Below are 13,185 nucleotides of genomic sequence, written 5' to 3' on the forward strand. Positions count from 1 at the left end.
CACACCCACCAAAGCCTCTCCTTTGTCACACTCACCTGCCTCTCCAGGCTTCTAAGACACCCAACAGCCGTATCGGGGTCCTGCATGCCCGAAAGCACTGTTCCTTCTCTGCAGGAACCACGTTAAGGGCAGTGAGGAAAGGGCTGGCCTTGGAATTAGAAGATTCTGAGCAAGTCTTGAACCTCTCAGGGCCTCAGTGGTTTCACCTGCTTAACTGCTGACCTCAGGGCAAGCCAGGCAGCTCTGGACCTGTGCTGCCCAACACCATCTGTAGCCATTAGCCACATACGGCTGTTTAAATTCAAATTCAAATAAAATATAGGATGGCTAGTTAAATTTGAATTTCAGATGAGTGGATCATGTTTTAGTATAACTAAATCCCAAATATTGCATGGGGCATACTTAAATACTAAAAAGTATCCGTTTAACTGAAATTCAAATTTAACTGGGCCTGTATTTTTTTTTTTAGAAAATTCATTTTTCAGAACAGTTTTAGATCGACGGAAAATGTGTGACAATAACACGAGTTCCCACATACCTCACACTCAGTTCCCCCATCGTTACCGTCATTAACATCCTACATTAGTCTGACAGATTTGTCACACTCAATGGGCCGATATTAGTAGGTTATTATTAACTAAAGGGCACACTCTATTCAGGGGTCCTTAGTTTTTTCCTACTGTCTTTTTTCTGTTTCAGGGTCCCATACTGAGCCATCATGTCTCCCGAGACTCCACCTAATTTAAATAGTCCCACGGGGCTAGGGGCTATTGTATGGGTCACGTGGTCCTGGCTGTGATGACTTCTCAGACTCCTCGCTATTAATGACTTGGCCATCTTTGAGGAATCCTGGGGTTCAGGTCTTTTGTAGCATGTCCCTCCAGCAGTGTCATTCTCATCACATCATACGAAGGCACATGCTTTCACCGGGACTTGTCAGTGTTGTTGGCCTGGGTTACATGCCAGGGACTGCTAGAAGCTTTCCCATGTTTCTCCACTGGGTAGTTCCTCCCCATTACAATTTCCGCGGTGCTTTATCGAGGGAACTCACCCTGCATAGCCCACGCTCAAGGGCTGGGCCCTCCTGCGCCTTTACTTACTAAAGCTGGCAACCCTATCAGTGGCCCTCACCATGTGTCAAGTGCTCAATAGCTACACAGACTAGGGGCTACCATTTGGGACAGCACAGGCCCCTTCTGGACGTCGAGCTACCCAGACATGTCCGTCCCGTATCTCCCATACTATGGTTCACTTAATATTTTCCTTTAAGTACACTCACTTTAACAAAAGGAAACTTGGTATCACTACCTTGCGTCGTCCTTAGCAGCAGCCCTGCACCGACGAGGGTCCAGAACAGCCCCAAAGAGCCGGTGGGTGGTCTAGCCCAGGTCCTTTGTATGAGCTTTTTCCATCCTCCGTTTCTGCTCCTCCTCAGGGAAGCTGGGGGACAAGGGGCCCCCTTGGTCCTGCTCCTAAGGGCTCCTGGGTGCTTCACTTATCCTGCCTCTGGCAAAGGGCTGCTCCCCTGGGCTCCAGGTTCCCCTCCAGAGGAGGCAAAGGGCTCAGCAGGCAACCAGCGCTGGGGCAGCTCTGACTCCTATATCACTTGCCCCGGGGCCAGGACGCTGTAGGTATGCAGCTGCTACACCTGGTTGGTTATAAGAATCATCCGGAGAGCTTTTAAACACTTAGGTGGTCCTGAGCTCACCTGTGTGGGTTCTAATACAAGGGATGAGTAGGACGGAGGTTAAAGTCTGCATCCAGAGACAGCGGAGTTGCCTACCGAAGACCAGAGTCTGACTGACTTTTTAAAACAAGCACTAAACATTGAATGAAAACTCTGGCTCCGCTCTTTCCTCATCTCAATGGATACAGACTTAGGTGCTAACAGGCCCATGTGAGAAACTCCTTGGAAGCTTTGCAGTTTGGTATTTCCAGGTGCTAGAGCCTCACTGTTTCCTCTTTGTTTCTTCTTCCTCTTTCTTGCTCACATCATATCCCTGGTCCCTTGGATCAGAGACACTGCATCTCCTTTGGGTTGCCACCATTGATTTTTGGTGACAGGTTAACTTATTTCCACAGGTTCACAGGTGGATTATACCCAGAGTGCCGCCCCCCTAGCAGATATGGTTGAGAGGATAAGATTTAGATGAGATATTGGACTTTGAGTTGTGGGACAGGGTGAATGTATTTTGCATATGGGACAGATGTGCATCTAAGAGGCCAGAGGGCAGGCTGGGTAGGAGAATGTCCCCCCGCCCCCCGCCAAGATGTCCACATCCTAATCCCTGGAACCTGTGAATATGTTACCTTACATGGCGAAAGGGACTTTGCAGATGTGATTGGATTAAGGGCCTTGAGCTGGGCAGATTCTCCTGGTGAGCACAATTTAATCACGAGAGACGAGACTGCAAGCAGGAGAGACGACGAGGCAGAATGGGAGGTCAGAGCGACGTGAAGGGGAAGTAGCCCGTGCTGCACAGGGAGTACCCATGTGTCTCCTGTTCACTGTGCGTGTCTCCAGAGCCTAGAACCCAGCAGGTGCTCAGGACGCGCGTGGCGACAGAAAAGCCAACAAAGGGACACTTTCGGAGCACCTGCTAAGACGGCAGATTGCAGTCAACAGCCATGTGGATGCTCCTTCACCTCCGACCCCAAATCAACCCTTCGCTACAGATGACAGCAACAAGGATCAGAGAGGTATCACCCGATTAATACACAGTAGGGCTGCGGTTCAAATCAGGACCACTGGAAGCCATCTGGTTGCCAAATCCAACACCATCCCCTGCACCCACCTCCAAGATGGCTTGGCCATAGTGGGCAGCAGTCCCGGGGAGTACAGCTGAGAAGCTTCAAATGGCCCCGTTTTACACCTTTGCTTCCTTCTACAGTCACTGGCTGTCATCCCATTGCCGATGGCACCGGCCAGCAGGGGGTGCTGGCACCTAGTGTAAAGACCCTGAGCTCCCAGAGCAGGTCTGGACTGAGTTTTTCCGTGAAGAACCACCACAGGATGAAGGCCCTGGCCACCTCCCGGACAACGTGGGACCCCAGCTGGCCTGAGACCTGTTTCTGCCACAGCCTACTGGCCAGGTGCCCTTAGGCAAAGGACTTCATCCCCTTGGCTGCAGTTTTCACAGCCACAGAGGCACTGACACAGTAAAATGAAGAAACAACATGGGAAAGCTTCTAGCAGTCCCTGGCACGTAACTTTTGGTTGAATTTGCATTCTTTATAAAGAGACATTTAATGATTCTCATTGGACTAGAATTTCAGACTCGGCCCAAACCACATATTCTTTTTTCTACTCGGCTGTCTCTCTCCTTTCCCTCTAGCCTTTTTCTGTCTTTATCAGGTCATCCCAATATATACTTCTGAATGCTCTAATTCTAGCAAGCACCCTCAGGCCAGTTATAAAATACCCCAGGTGCTTGGTTCAAAAGGTGCATTTGGGCATGTGATGGAAGGGTCCCCTTCATTTGAAAATTCGTGTGCCAAGTGTAAATTCAAGAACATTGTGCTTTTGCGTGTATATTTCCTGTCTTCCTCCCTAAAAACCAGCCATTCACTGAACATTTACTCACTGCCCATGTAGATTACGCAAGGTCCGATGCTGGGTGGAGACGGAGAGATAAACAAGACACAATCACATCACTGGAGGCCCCTCTGATGGAGAACAGAGATACGAAGAGACATTTCTAAACAATGAATGAGCCTATCTAGAGATCCGTGCTGAGAAAGAGGCTTTAATCTGGTTCCCATGAACCTTCCAGGTACATCCTGTGAAGGATGAACTATCTCCACTACACAGATTGTCTTCCAAGCCCAAGGTCAGACAGGAAAGGGCAGGACCAGGACTGGAGCCCAGGTGTGGCTAAACGACGCTCCCCTTTATCCTAAGCAGGCAGGGGCCCTAAAACACATCCTTGTTCACAGGCTCCAAGATGTCTGCTAAATGTAGGTCATTATGGCTGAAAATGCATTTCCCCCCCTTATTCTTGCAAACAGGCAGCTGTTCAGTGAGTTTGGACCGTGGCCTGAGGTTTAGCAACACCAGCCTCGCAACACAGGCCATTTGGTGGCCCAAGAGATCTTAGGACTATGTCGTCACGGCCGACTCCCCTGGGATTTGAAGACGACTGCACAGTGTTTCTTCCAGGATCTTTTTCTCCTCCATCATTAAATCCTAACCAAACAGGCCAGGAGACAAAACCTAACTATTTCACGTGGTCATTCCTTCCCCTTCCTGCTTCACCTGATGCAAAAGATTTTTGCGGTAAAACTTGAGCTTTACAAGAATATGCAACAAAGAATTAGAAACTCAGCGATCCAAAACCAGCCAAATGAGGGTTTTCTTTTTTTCTTCTTCTAATGTAAAGCAGTTCCAAGAAAAGTGAAGTCACAGCCTAGGGTGCTTATTTTCAGTTCTTAGAAAAGAGCCAATTTCAAAAGGGAAGCGGCACTGCCAGAGCACACAGCCTGCCCTTGTCTGGCGAGGGGTGTTTGCTGATAAACCGACTTTGATTTGGCACCAGAAAACTAAAACCTCCACCCGAGATGCCTTTTCAGTTGGTGATGACAAGGAGGAAACGCTCGCTGAAACAGTGAGAGTTCTTAATATTCAAGGAAACCACAGCTCAGCTAACATGGTGAGAGCACACTTCCAGCACAGAGCCACTGGGAGCCACTGGCAGGCTGTGGGCACTCGGAAAAACACAGGGCAACCCCCTCCGCCACACACACACACACACACACACACACACACACACACACACACACACTCCTGAGATAGTTCACTGCCCAGGCAGCAATACCAGCCCAATTAGCAGTTTTCAATCGGGCATTATTTACCAGAAGTTAGGTGAGGACAAACTGGACAGGATATGGTGCAGGAGGTTCTCAGCAGCCCAGCTCGGTTTCCAGCAGAAAAGCAGGTTTCAGATAAGGGGAGCCTCAGTAGGGCAGATTCAGTGTAAGGTCTTAAGGAGCCTACCACACACCCAGCTCAAGGGCTAGCTACTATTGGGAACCCCGTAATTTGAGAATAAAGCATTAACCTAAGAATCCTGGAACAGAGGTCCAGGGACTATATCAAAATCAAATGTCAACAGAGGAAAAACTGAGGGTTGCTAGACGGGAGGGGGGTGGGGATAAAGGGGAAGGTGAGGGGATTTGAAAGCACAATCGGTAACCACAAGATGGCCACGGGGATACGAAAGTCAATTTGGGGAACGTAATCAATAATGTTGTAAAGATTTTGTAGGGTGTCCGATGGACACTTGTCCCATTTGGGAGACCACCTCAGGGATGATGTAGATGCCTGATCACTGCACTGTACACCTGAAGCTGAAGCTAAACAGTAATGTCAACTATAATTTATATATATAATCATATATATATGGTTACAGGAAGTGGAGTACAGCATTAGGAATAGAGACAGTGGAAATGTAGTGGCTGTGTGCCATGTCAGAGGGGTAGTGGATGGGGGGGGGTTATCACTCTGTGAGGGATATAAATGATGAATGTCTAACTATTACATTGTTTTGTGCACCTGAAACTAATAAAAAAATGTTTTAAAAAATCAAATGTCAATGTAACCAAAAGCAACTGATCAAAAGCAGCGTAAGGAGACATGAGGACTGAATGTAACGGGGCATCCTGGATGGGATCCTGGAACAGAAAAAAGACATTAGGAAAAAAACTGCGGAAATCTAAGTATAGACCTTGGATGATAACATCTCAATATTGGTTTATTAATTGTAACAAATGTGCCATACAAATGTAAGATGTTAATAATAAAGGAAACTGGATGCGGTATATGAGAACTCTTTGTACTATCTTTGCAATTTTTCTGTGGATCTAAAACTATTTACATATTTTTTTTTCTTTTTTTTTTTTTAGGCAACTGATGAATGTAAAAACTTACTATTCTTCCCAGCAACAATCATTTGGTGCCTACCATGTGCTCGGCACATGTAAAAGTGATTTAAATGCATCTTCACTTATTCCTCATATCAGTGCTATAGCTGGGTATAATCTACATTTGATAAATGAGGAAACTAAAGCACAGAGAGGTTAGGTAACTTGCTTACAGTCACACAGCAAGTTTAACAACTGACGAAGGGCTCATATTCAGGTCTATAGGGCTACAAAGCTCCTGAAATCGCTCAGCAACACTACCTGAAAAATCCCCAAACTTTGAACATAAACCTGCTTGAAACAAGCTTCAAGTGGTCAACAAACCCAGATCAGTAATAAAAACGATGCATAATTTCCAATTTGCCCCATCTTTAAAAAACAACAACACGCTATCGTTTAAAAACAGCAAATCCAAAACAGTGACAATACCAAATGCTGGTGAGGATAAACTCATCAACTACTGACGAGAAAGCAAAATGGTATGGCCACTTTGGAAGATAGTACTATAGACTGAATATGTGTCCCCCCAAAATTCATGTTGAAATGTGGGCCTTCGGAGGTGATCAGATCGAGGGCAGTGCCCTCATGAATGGGACTCGTACCCTTATAAGAGACCCCCGAGCTCCCTTCCTTCTTCTGCCACGTGAGGACACAGAGAGAGGACAGCCATCTATGAACCAGGAAGCTACACCCTGAATCTGCTGGCACCTTGAGCTTCAACTTCCCAGCCTCCCAAACTGTGAAAACTACATTTCGATTGTTTTTAAGTCCCCCCAGTCTACAGCGTTTTGTTACCGCCCAGATAGACTGAGACAGTCGGGCAGTTTCTTCCAAGGCTAACACAGGCTTACCGTATCACTACCCACCACTTGTGCTCCCAGGTATTTACCCCAGTAAGTTGAAAATATGTCCACAAAACCTGCACACCAATGTTTATAGCACCTCTGTTAAAAACTGCCCAAAACTGGAATCAAAACGATACCCTTCAGTAGGTGAGTGGGTAAACAAAGCACGGTACCTACATACAATAAAGTATTATTCAGCAATAAAAAAGAAATTGGCTATAAAGCTACAAAAAGACATGGACAAAAAAAAAAAAGACATGGAGAAATCGTAAATGTACGAAGGTCTGACAATTAAGTTTGCGAACTCATCCTAGAAACAGTGCTATAGACCTCATTGCTGAATCACTATGGTCACGTTCAATATACTCGTCTTAGGAAGCTATGCACCGACACCAGCGCCTAGTCCACCCTTTCAAAGCCATTTTGGAACTCTTTCTCTGGAATGACCATCAGAGCTGTTGTTGTATTACCCTTGATGTCCTGAATGTCATCAAAATGTCTTCCTTTCAATATTACCTTTATCTTCGGGTAAAGAAAGAAGTCATTGGGGGCCAGATCAGGTGAGTAGGGAGGGTGTTCCAATACAGTTACTTGTTTACTGGCTGAAAACTCCCTCACAGACAGTGCCCTGTGAGCTGGTGCATTGTCGTGATGCAAGAGCCGTGAATTGTTGGCGAAAAGTTCTGAAAAAAATACACACTGTATGAGTCCAACTATATGACACTCTGGAAAAGGCAAAACTATAGAGACAGTAGAACAAAATCAGTGGTTGCCGGCATGAAGGGGGAGGGAGGGAGGGCTAGGAAGAAAGCATAGGACTTTCAGGGCAGTGAAAGTTCTGGATGATACGGTAACGGCAGATAAATGTAAAGCTCTTGAACTGTACATCACAAAGAGAAGCCCCGCCTGTAAACTACTGACTGCAGTTAATAATAATAACGTATCGATGTTATCTCATTATTTGTAACAAATGTACACCACCAGTGCAAGATATTGCTGATAGGAGAAACCGAGGAAAGGGGTATACGCACACTCTCCGTACTCTCTGCTCTTTTTGTCTATAAAGCTAAAGCTGCTCTAAAAAAAGTCTATTTTAAAAAAAAACATACAGCATATCAAACAGTTTATTAGTAGTAGAAAATCAATAATCCAGCAAAACTCCACAGCAATGTTGGAACAAAACCCAACTCCCTTGATATTTACAATCTAAGGAAAAATGACGGTCGGATAAGCAGCAGAGAGCAGAAACCCAACGTTCACTAAATCACAACAAAAGTCATTCCGTAACAGACGTGTAAGAACTGCACCAGGAGGCTATGCCCTGGCAGGGTCTCACCAAAAGATAACGCCTGGAAGTTGTTCTCAGTCTTGATTTTAGTTTCAACAAGACGTGTTGCCATTCAAAAGCGTTCCGGCATCTCCCATCAGCGACAACATCTAAGGAAAATGGACCTTAAAGGGCTGAGTGGCGACTGAAGCAGAAAGAGACCTCTGTCTCTGAGAGGCCGCTGTACCGTTTGCCGTGCAAACTGGATATGGAAGTTGCTGATGGAGAACTCGCGGGGGCCATGAAGTCGTTCCTTTTTCACGCAGTACGCTTTCCTGTCCACAGAACCACACTTTACTCACCACGGGCAACGACTGAGATTCAAAGTTTGCATCATAAAATAGGTCGCAGCGGTAACGGAAAAAGAACCATCACTTGTAAAACTTGGAAAATGCAACAAGAGATTTCTGTGTGCTTTAGAGAGAATTAACACATATAAACCAAAACAGAGACAGAGAGAAAGAACACATCTGCTTTTCATCAGCAAACAGTGGTCAAAGCAAAGAGGCAGCAGGGGCTGAGTGAACGGGAGTGTCCCAGCATTTAGAAATCCTACATCTGGACTCCGTGGTGAGCCAACGCAAAGATCTCTGAGAAACTTTTGAGAAACACGCATTGAACAATGTCCGTGAAATCCACATGGGACAAGAACCTAAGTCTTTTCAGAATTTTGATTGTTTTTCACAACACTTTCAACATCATCTAAGGAATATTCCTGTGTAAATCTTCCACTTCCAGGGCCCACATGCTCTCGTGGATGGGATTTTGGGAAAGATCTGTCATCTTCACAGCCTGGAGGCACGGCTCGGGGTTGCACTCCTGAATCACTCCCATGATCATCACATACTTTCCTAGGAGAAGAAAAGCCCATGGTTATAGTCACGTGGATAGAAAAAACAAAAGCGAAACAGAGACCCAGTCCTTCCCAGCCCTTCTGAGGCTTCACTGTATCAGGCAAATTGGAGACATTAGGGAAAAAAACGCAGCGTTGACATAAAAAATGCCAAGGAGGTCAAAATACATATGCTGACAATAAGTTCACCGTGTAACCTGAAGGATGACATCTGTATCTTCTTTGGTTTCTGGTTTTAAAATGTTAAAAAAAATTGCAGCAAGTTTTCATCATGGACAAAACGATCATACCCGAGGAATGGAAGACCCACATCAGAGTGTGAGTGGTCATTAAACAGACTACTCTCAGGCCAGGGCAGAAAACCCACGCTTTTCTCTTGTCCTTGTTCAATGCCCAAGTGCGTGACTGGTCTCTGTGCACAGGACGGGTCTTCTTTCTGCAAAGACCCAAAGCAAATCCAATTTTCCCTCGATGTTGCCAAAATAGCTGTGCAAGCAGCAGCACACCCGCCCCCCCAGGCTGCCCTGTTGTTCCAACTGCCCAGGACCAATCCCTGCCACCTCCCGCTTTATTCCCACTACCAGCCCGGCTCCTGCAAGCAAATCAACAGGAGGGCAGGCTGCCATCAGGATGATCTAATGACATATTAACTGAGACTCTTCCCTTTCCCTTAGGGAAGTGGCTCTCCTTGAAAGCAAAACTTGGCAGGTCTCAACTACACAAAACTCAATTGTGTAAAACACCCCAAACACAGCAGGAAGGGCAGGCATGCTGCCAGCCTTCACTGCATGCCCCTGTGAGGCTGCTTGTATCACACTGCTTCCAACAGCAGGGCTCAGTCTGCACAAGGGGCCTAGGGCTCTGACGGAAGGAAGCCAGGCAAGCTGATACCCGACCCTCTGGTTTTCAACTCCTGGTAGGATGCTCTTAGGTTTCTCTGAACTCATCTCCAGATTCTACCTGAACAAGTAACGTGGGGCTCCTCAGTGACAGAGGCTAGCTTTAAAAATAAACTCTCCATACCCTCTGAATCATCTTAAAGTACTGGTAGAGATGGAACCCTTGGAAAACGAATGACTACAGACGTAGGAAAGAAAGAACAAGCCCAAGGAGATCCCAACCAGGAGAGGGTAACAGGAGACCCACTTCGAAGACACCCACCACTAGAGGGTTGATCTCAAAGGTGTGCGTCTTTCCTCCCTGAGATCACACCACCTGGTTACTAGCCCCGTTCATCTACCCACACCCTCTCCCCTCAGTGTCTCTCCACTGTCTCTCTTCTGTCAGGCCTGCATCTTCTGGCCACTTCAATGGCCTCCAGCTGGGCAGCTCTCAGATGCTTCCTCTTCACCACCATCCCCATCCCGCTAACGCAGTGACCTTTCTTAAATACAGCTCCTTCCTCCAGAACCCTCTGACCACAGTGCAATCTATATCACTGTTTCTCCCCTCTTGCTTTGCAGACTGGGAGCAGCAACCTGCGGGCAGGGGGAGTTCTGACTCAATTCTGCGTATGTAGCACCTGACATTTATGGAGACAAACTGATGGATGTTCCAGAGGACACAGTGAGGATACGGCACTGACGTGATGAACACAGCTAACGGCAACCTGGGAATAGGCAGGGCCTTCTGCCAACAGCTCAGCAGGATGGGAGCCCTCCCACTTTTCACTGCTGCCCCGTATTCTGCCTCAAGCTCCCCAAAGGCACAGGCTCTCTCACCTCCAAGCCTTTGCACATGCTATTCCATTGACCGGGATAATCTCCTGCCTCAGACGTACATAGGGTGACCAACTGTTCTGGTTTTAAAACTGAGACCCCGCCAGTCTCAGGCAGCCTGGGAGCATTAGTCCCCACAGGTAATTCCAACACATCCTTCAGCGTCACCTCCTCCCTGACCCTGCACGCCTGGACCACTTGTCCCTTCTCTGCTTTCTCAGCAACAGGTGCTCAAGACTAGATAGTACTCAGTGTTGTAGTGGCCTGTTTACTTTCCTGGTTCCCTGCCTGAAGGCAGTGACTAGGCTTTGTCAGTCAAGACTTGGTATTAATTAGCAAAAGGAAATGGCACAGCACCTGCCTGCAGGCATTCAGGCCAGTGGGTAAGTCAGACAGGTTCACCAACGTCTGTTCAAATGCTGGTGCCAACCTCGTGCCAGGGCTGGGATCCGACATGGGAGACACCAAGCAGCATGGGTTACATGCTAGGCCAAGCGCAAGGAGCAGCAAATTTTTTCTGTAAAGGGCCAGAGAGTAAGTATTTCAGGCTTTGCAGGCCATGGGGTCTCTGTCACAACTATTCAGGTCTGTAATCATGAGAAAACAGCCCTCGATATCACGGAAATGAATGCGTAGCGATAAAACTTGACTTATGGTAGCTGATATTTGAATCTCATATACTTTTCACACGTCATGAAATATGACTCAAGTGTTTTCAACCATCTGAAAATGTAAAAACCATTTTTAGTTTGCGGGCCATGTCAAAAGAAGAGGCAGCCTGTCGTTTGCCAACGCTACGCTGGAGAACGCTGCAGCAGAGGAGAGGGAGGCGGAACGATGGGACGGGGGATGGGACGAGAAGGGAACAGGCCCAATGGTCACAATTTTTTGAACCCTCACCATAAGCCAGGAGCTGTGTTAAGCCCATTTTTTATGTATTGAATACACACAGCGGCAGGATTTATGAGCCCCTTTTGACACAGGTAGGACAGGTCCAAAAAGGTGAAGAGAAGTACTCCAGGCCGCTCAGCTGGAAAGGGGCAGAGCCAGGAATCCCACCGAATGTCTAAGACACAGCTGTTAGACAGTCCCCCTCTCCCTTCACAGTCTGGCCCAGTGGTTTTCAAAGTGTGGCCCCCAGGCCAGCAGCCCCAGAATCCCTTCTGAGCTGGTTAGCAATGTCAATTCTCAACCCCATCCTGACCTACAGAAACCGCACCAAGCATGAGGGTGGGGCCCAGCCTTCTGAGTTTTCACCAGCCCTGGGGTGTGTCTGATGCACTTTCCAGTGTGAATACCACTTATTTAAATAAGAGGCAAACATTAGTGGCTTACAGGCTCAGCAGTTCCAGTTGGGGCTCCCCATTCCTAGGGGTCCCGGGGGGCTTCTGAGATGCTAAGGATGAACATACGTTTCCTAGTACAGTATTTTCCAAAACTTGATGGGGAAAAAATCACCTATGGGGACAGGGCTTGTTACAAACACAAATGCTGCGGGTCCCTGCCCTGGAGATTTCGACTAGGATGGCTGGGGGGGTCCTAAGACTCTGTGTTTTTAAAATCGGGCTACAGGCAACGCTTGTCATCAGTTCAGCTCGGGTGGCGCTTGACGGGCTGGGACAGGAAGGAAGGGTCCCGCGGCGGGGGACCTGCACTTGGCAAAGGCCCGGAGGTGGGACGGCCCGGCCCCGCCCTGTGCTGCGCAAAACGTGGGTGGGCCCCCAGTTCGACTCCGGCCGTTACCTGGGGCGACGCAGGGCCGCCCGCGCGGCACCCGCTCCAGGCCGCGCACCGAGAAGTACCCGCTCGGGTCCCGCAGCCGCGCCTCTCCGCCGCCCGCCGCCACCACCGCGCCCTGCATCCACACGGCCGTCAGCTCCAGCGGCCCGCGGCCCGTCGCCGCCCGCGACAGCCGCCACGCGCCCGGGCCGCCTTCCGCGTTGCGCCGCAGTTGCTCCGCCAGCACCTTGAACGGCGGCGACCGCGGCAGCCTCACTGCCGCCGGGCCGCCGCTGGAAAACGAGTCTGTCGCCGCTGCAGCCGCCGCCGCCATTTTTCCCGGCCGCCTTTTTCTCGTTAATTTTGATAGGCAGCGAGACCCGGCCAGCGCGCACCAATCAGGCGCGCTGGCGGAGTCGGCCATTGGTCGGCGGCGGGAGGCGGGGCCGCCCCGCCCAGCGGCACCGCCCCGCCCAGCGGCACCGCCCCGCCCAGCGGCGCCGCCCCGCCCAGCGGCGCCGCCCCGCCCAGCGGCGCCGCCCCGCCCAGCGGCGCCCACTAGCCGCCAGGAGTGCACGTGAGCAGGTAAAATAAACGCCCCCGAGTTAGGAATGAATGGATGAAAAGAGGATAAATAGAGGGAGGTGAAGAACTCTTGTTTAACGCAGCTCAAAATTTGGTGTGCATGCAAATCACCTAGAGAACGTGAGTATTCATCTTTACATCCCCTTGCATACCGTGTACCGCGAAAATAAGACCTAGCCGGACAATCAGCTCTAATGCGTCTTTTGCAGCAGAAATTAA

General features: G+C 48.7%; 1 protein-coding gene and 1 long non-coding RNA gene across 2 annotated transcripts in view; both read right to left on the reverse strand.

The window, feature by feature from the left end:
* The window catches only part of LOC109435894 (uncharacterized), a 41,151-nt gene extending 40,788 nt beyond the window's left edge, over window positions 1–363 (reverse strand). The window contains exon 1 of the long non-coding RNA XR_012493152.1: window positions 36–363. This is a non-coding gene — a long non-coding RNA (uncharacterized LOC109435894). The remainder of the gene's footprint in view (window positions 1–35) is intronic.
* Window positions 364–7,870: 7,507 nt separating this feature from the next.
* On the reverse strand, window positions 7,871–12,756 carry RMI2 (RecQ mediated genome instability 2). The gene is made up of 2 exons (XM_019714073.2): window positions 12,406–12,756; window positions 7,871–8,942 (listed from the first exon to the last, which is right to left on the reverse strand). Exons 1-2 carry the CDS (start codon window positions 12,713–12,715, stop codon window positions 8,794–8,796), a joined length of 459 nt encoding a protein of 152 aa, XP_019569632.2. The 5' UTR covers window positions 12,716–12,756; the 3' UTR covers window positions 7,871–8,793.
* Between the last annotated feature and the right edge of the window lie 429 nt (window positions 12,757–13,185).

This window comes from Rhinolophus sinicus, linkage group LG18, assembly GCF_036562045.2.
Source record: "Rhinolophus sinicus isolate RSC01 linkage group LG18, ASM3656204v1, whole genome shotgun sequence".
NCBI classification, from domain to species: Eukaryota; Metazoa; Chordata; class Mammalia; order Chiroptera; family Rhinolophidae; genus Rhinolophus; species Rhinolophus sinicus.

Coding starts and splice junctions, on each gene's coding strand:
- RMI2 (XM_019714073.2), bottom strand. CDS start 12,715: ATGGCGGCGGCGGCTGCAGCGGCGACAGACTCGTTTTCCAGCGGCGGC. Junction 8,943..12,405: donor GCGGCCCTGCGTCGCCCCAG/GTAACGGCCGGA, acceptor TTCTTCTCCTAG/GAAAGTATGTGATGATCATG.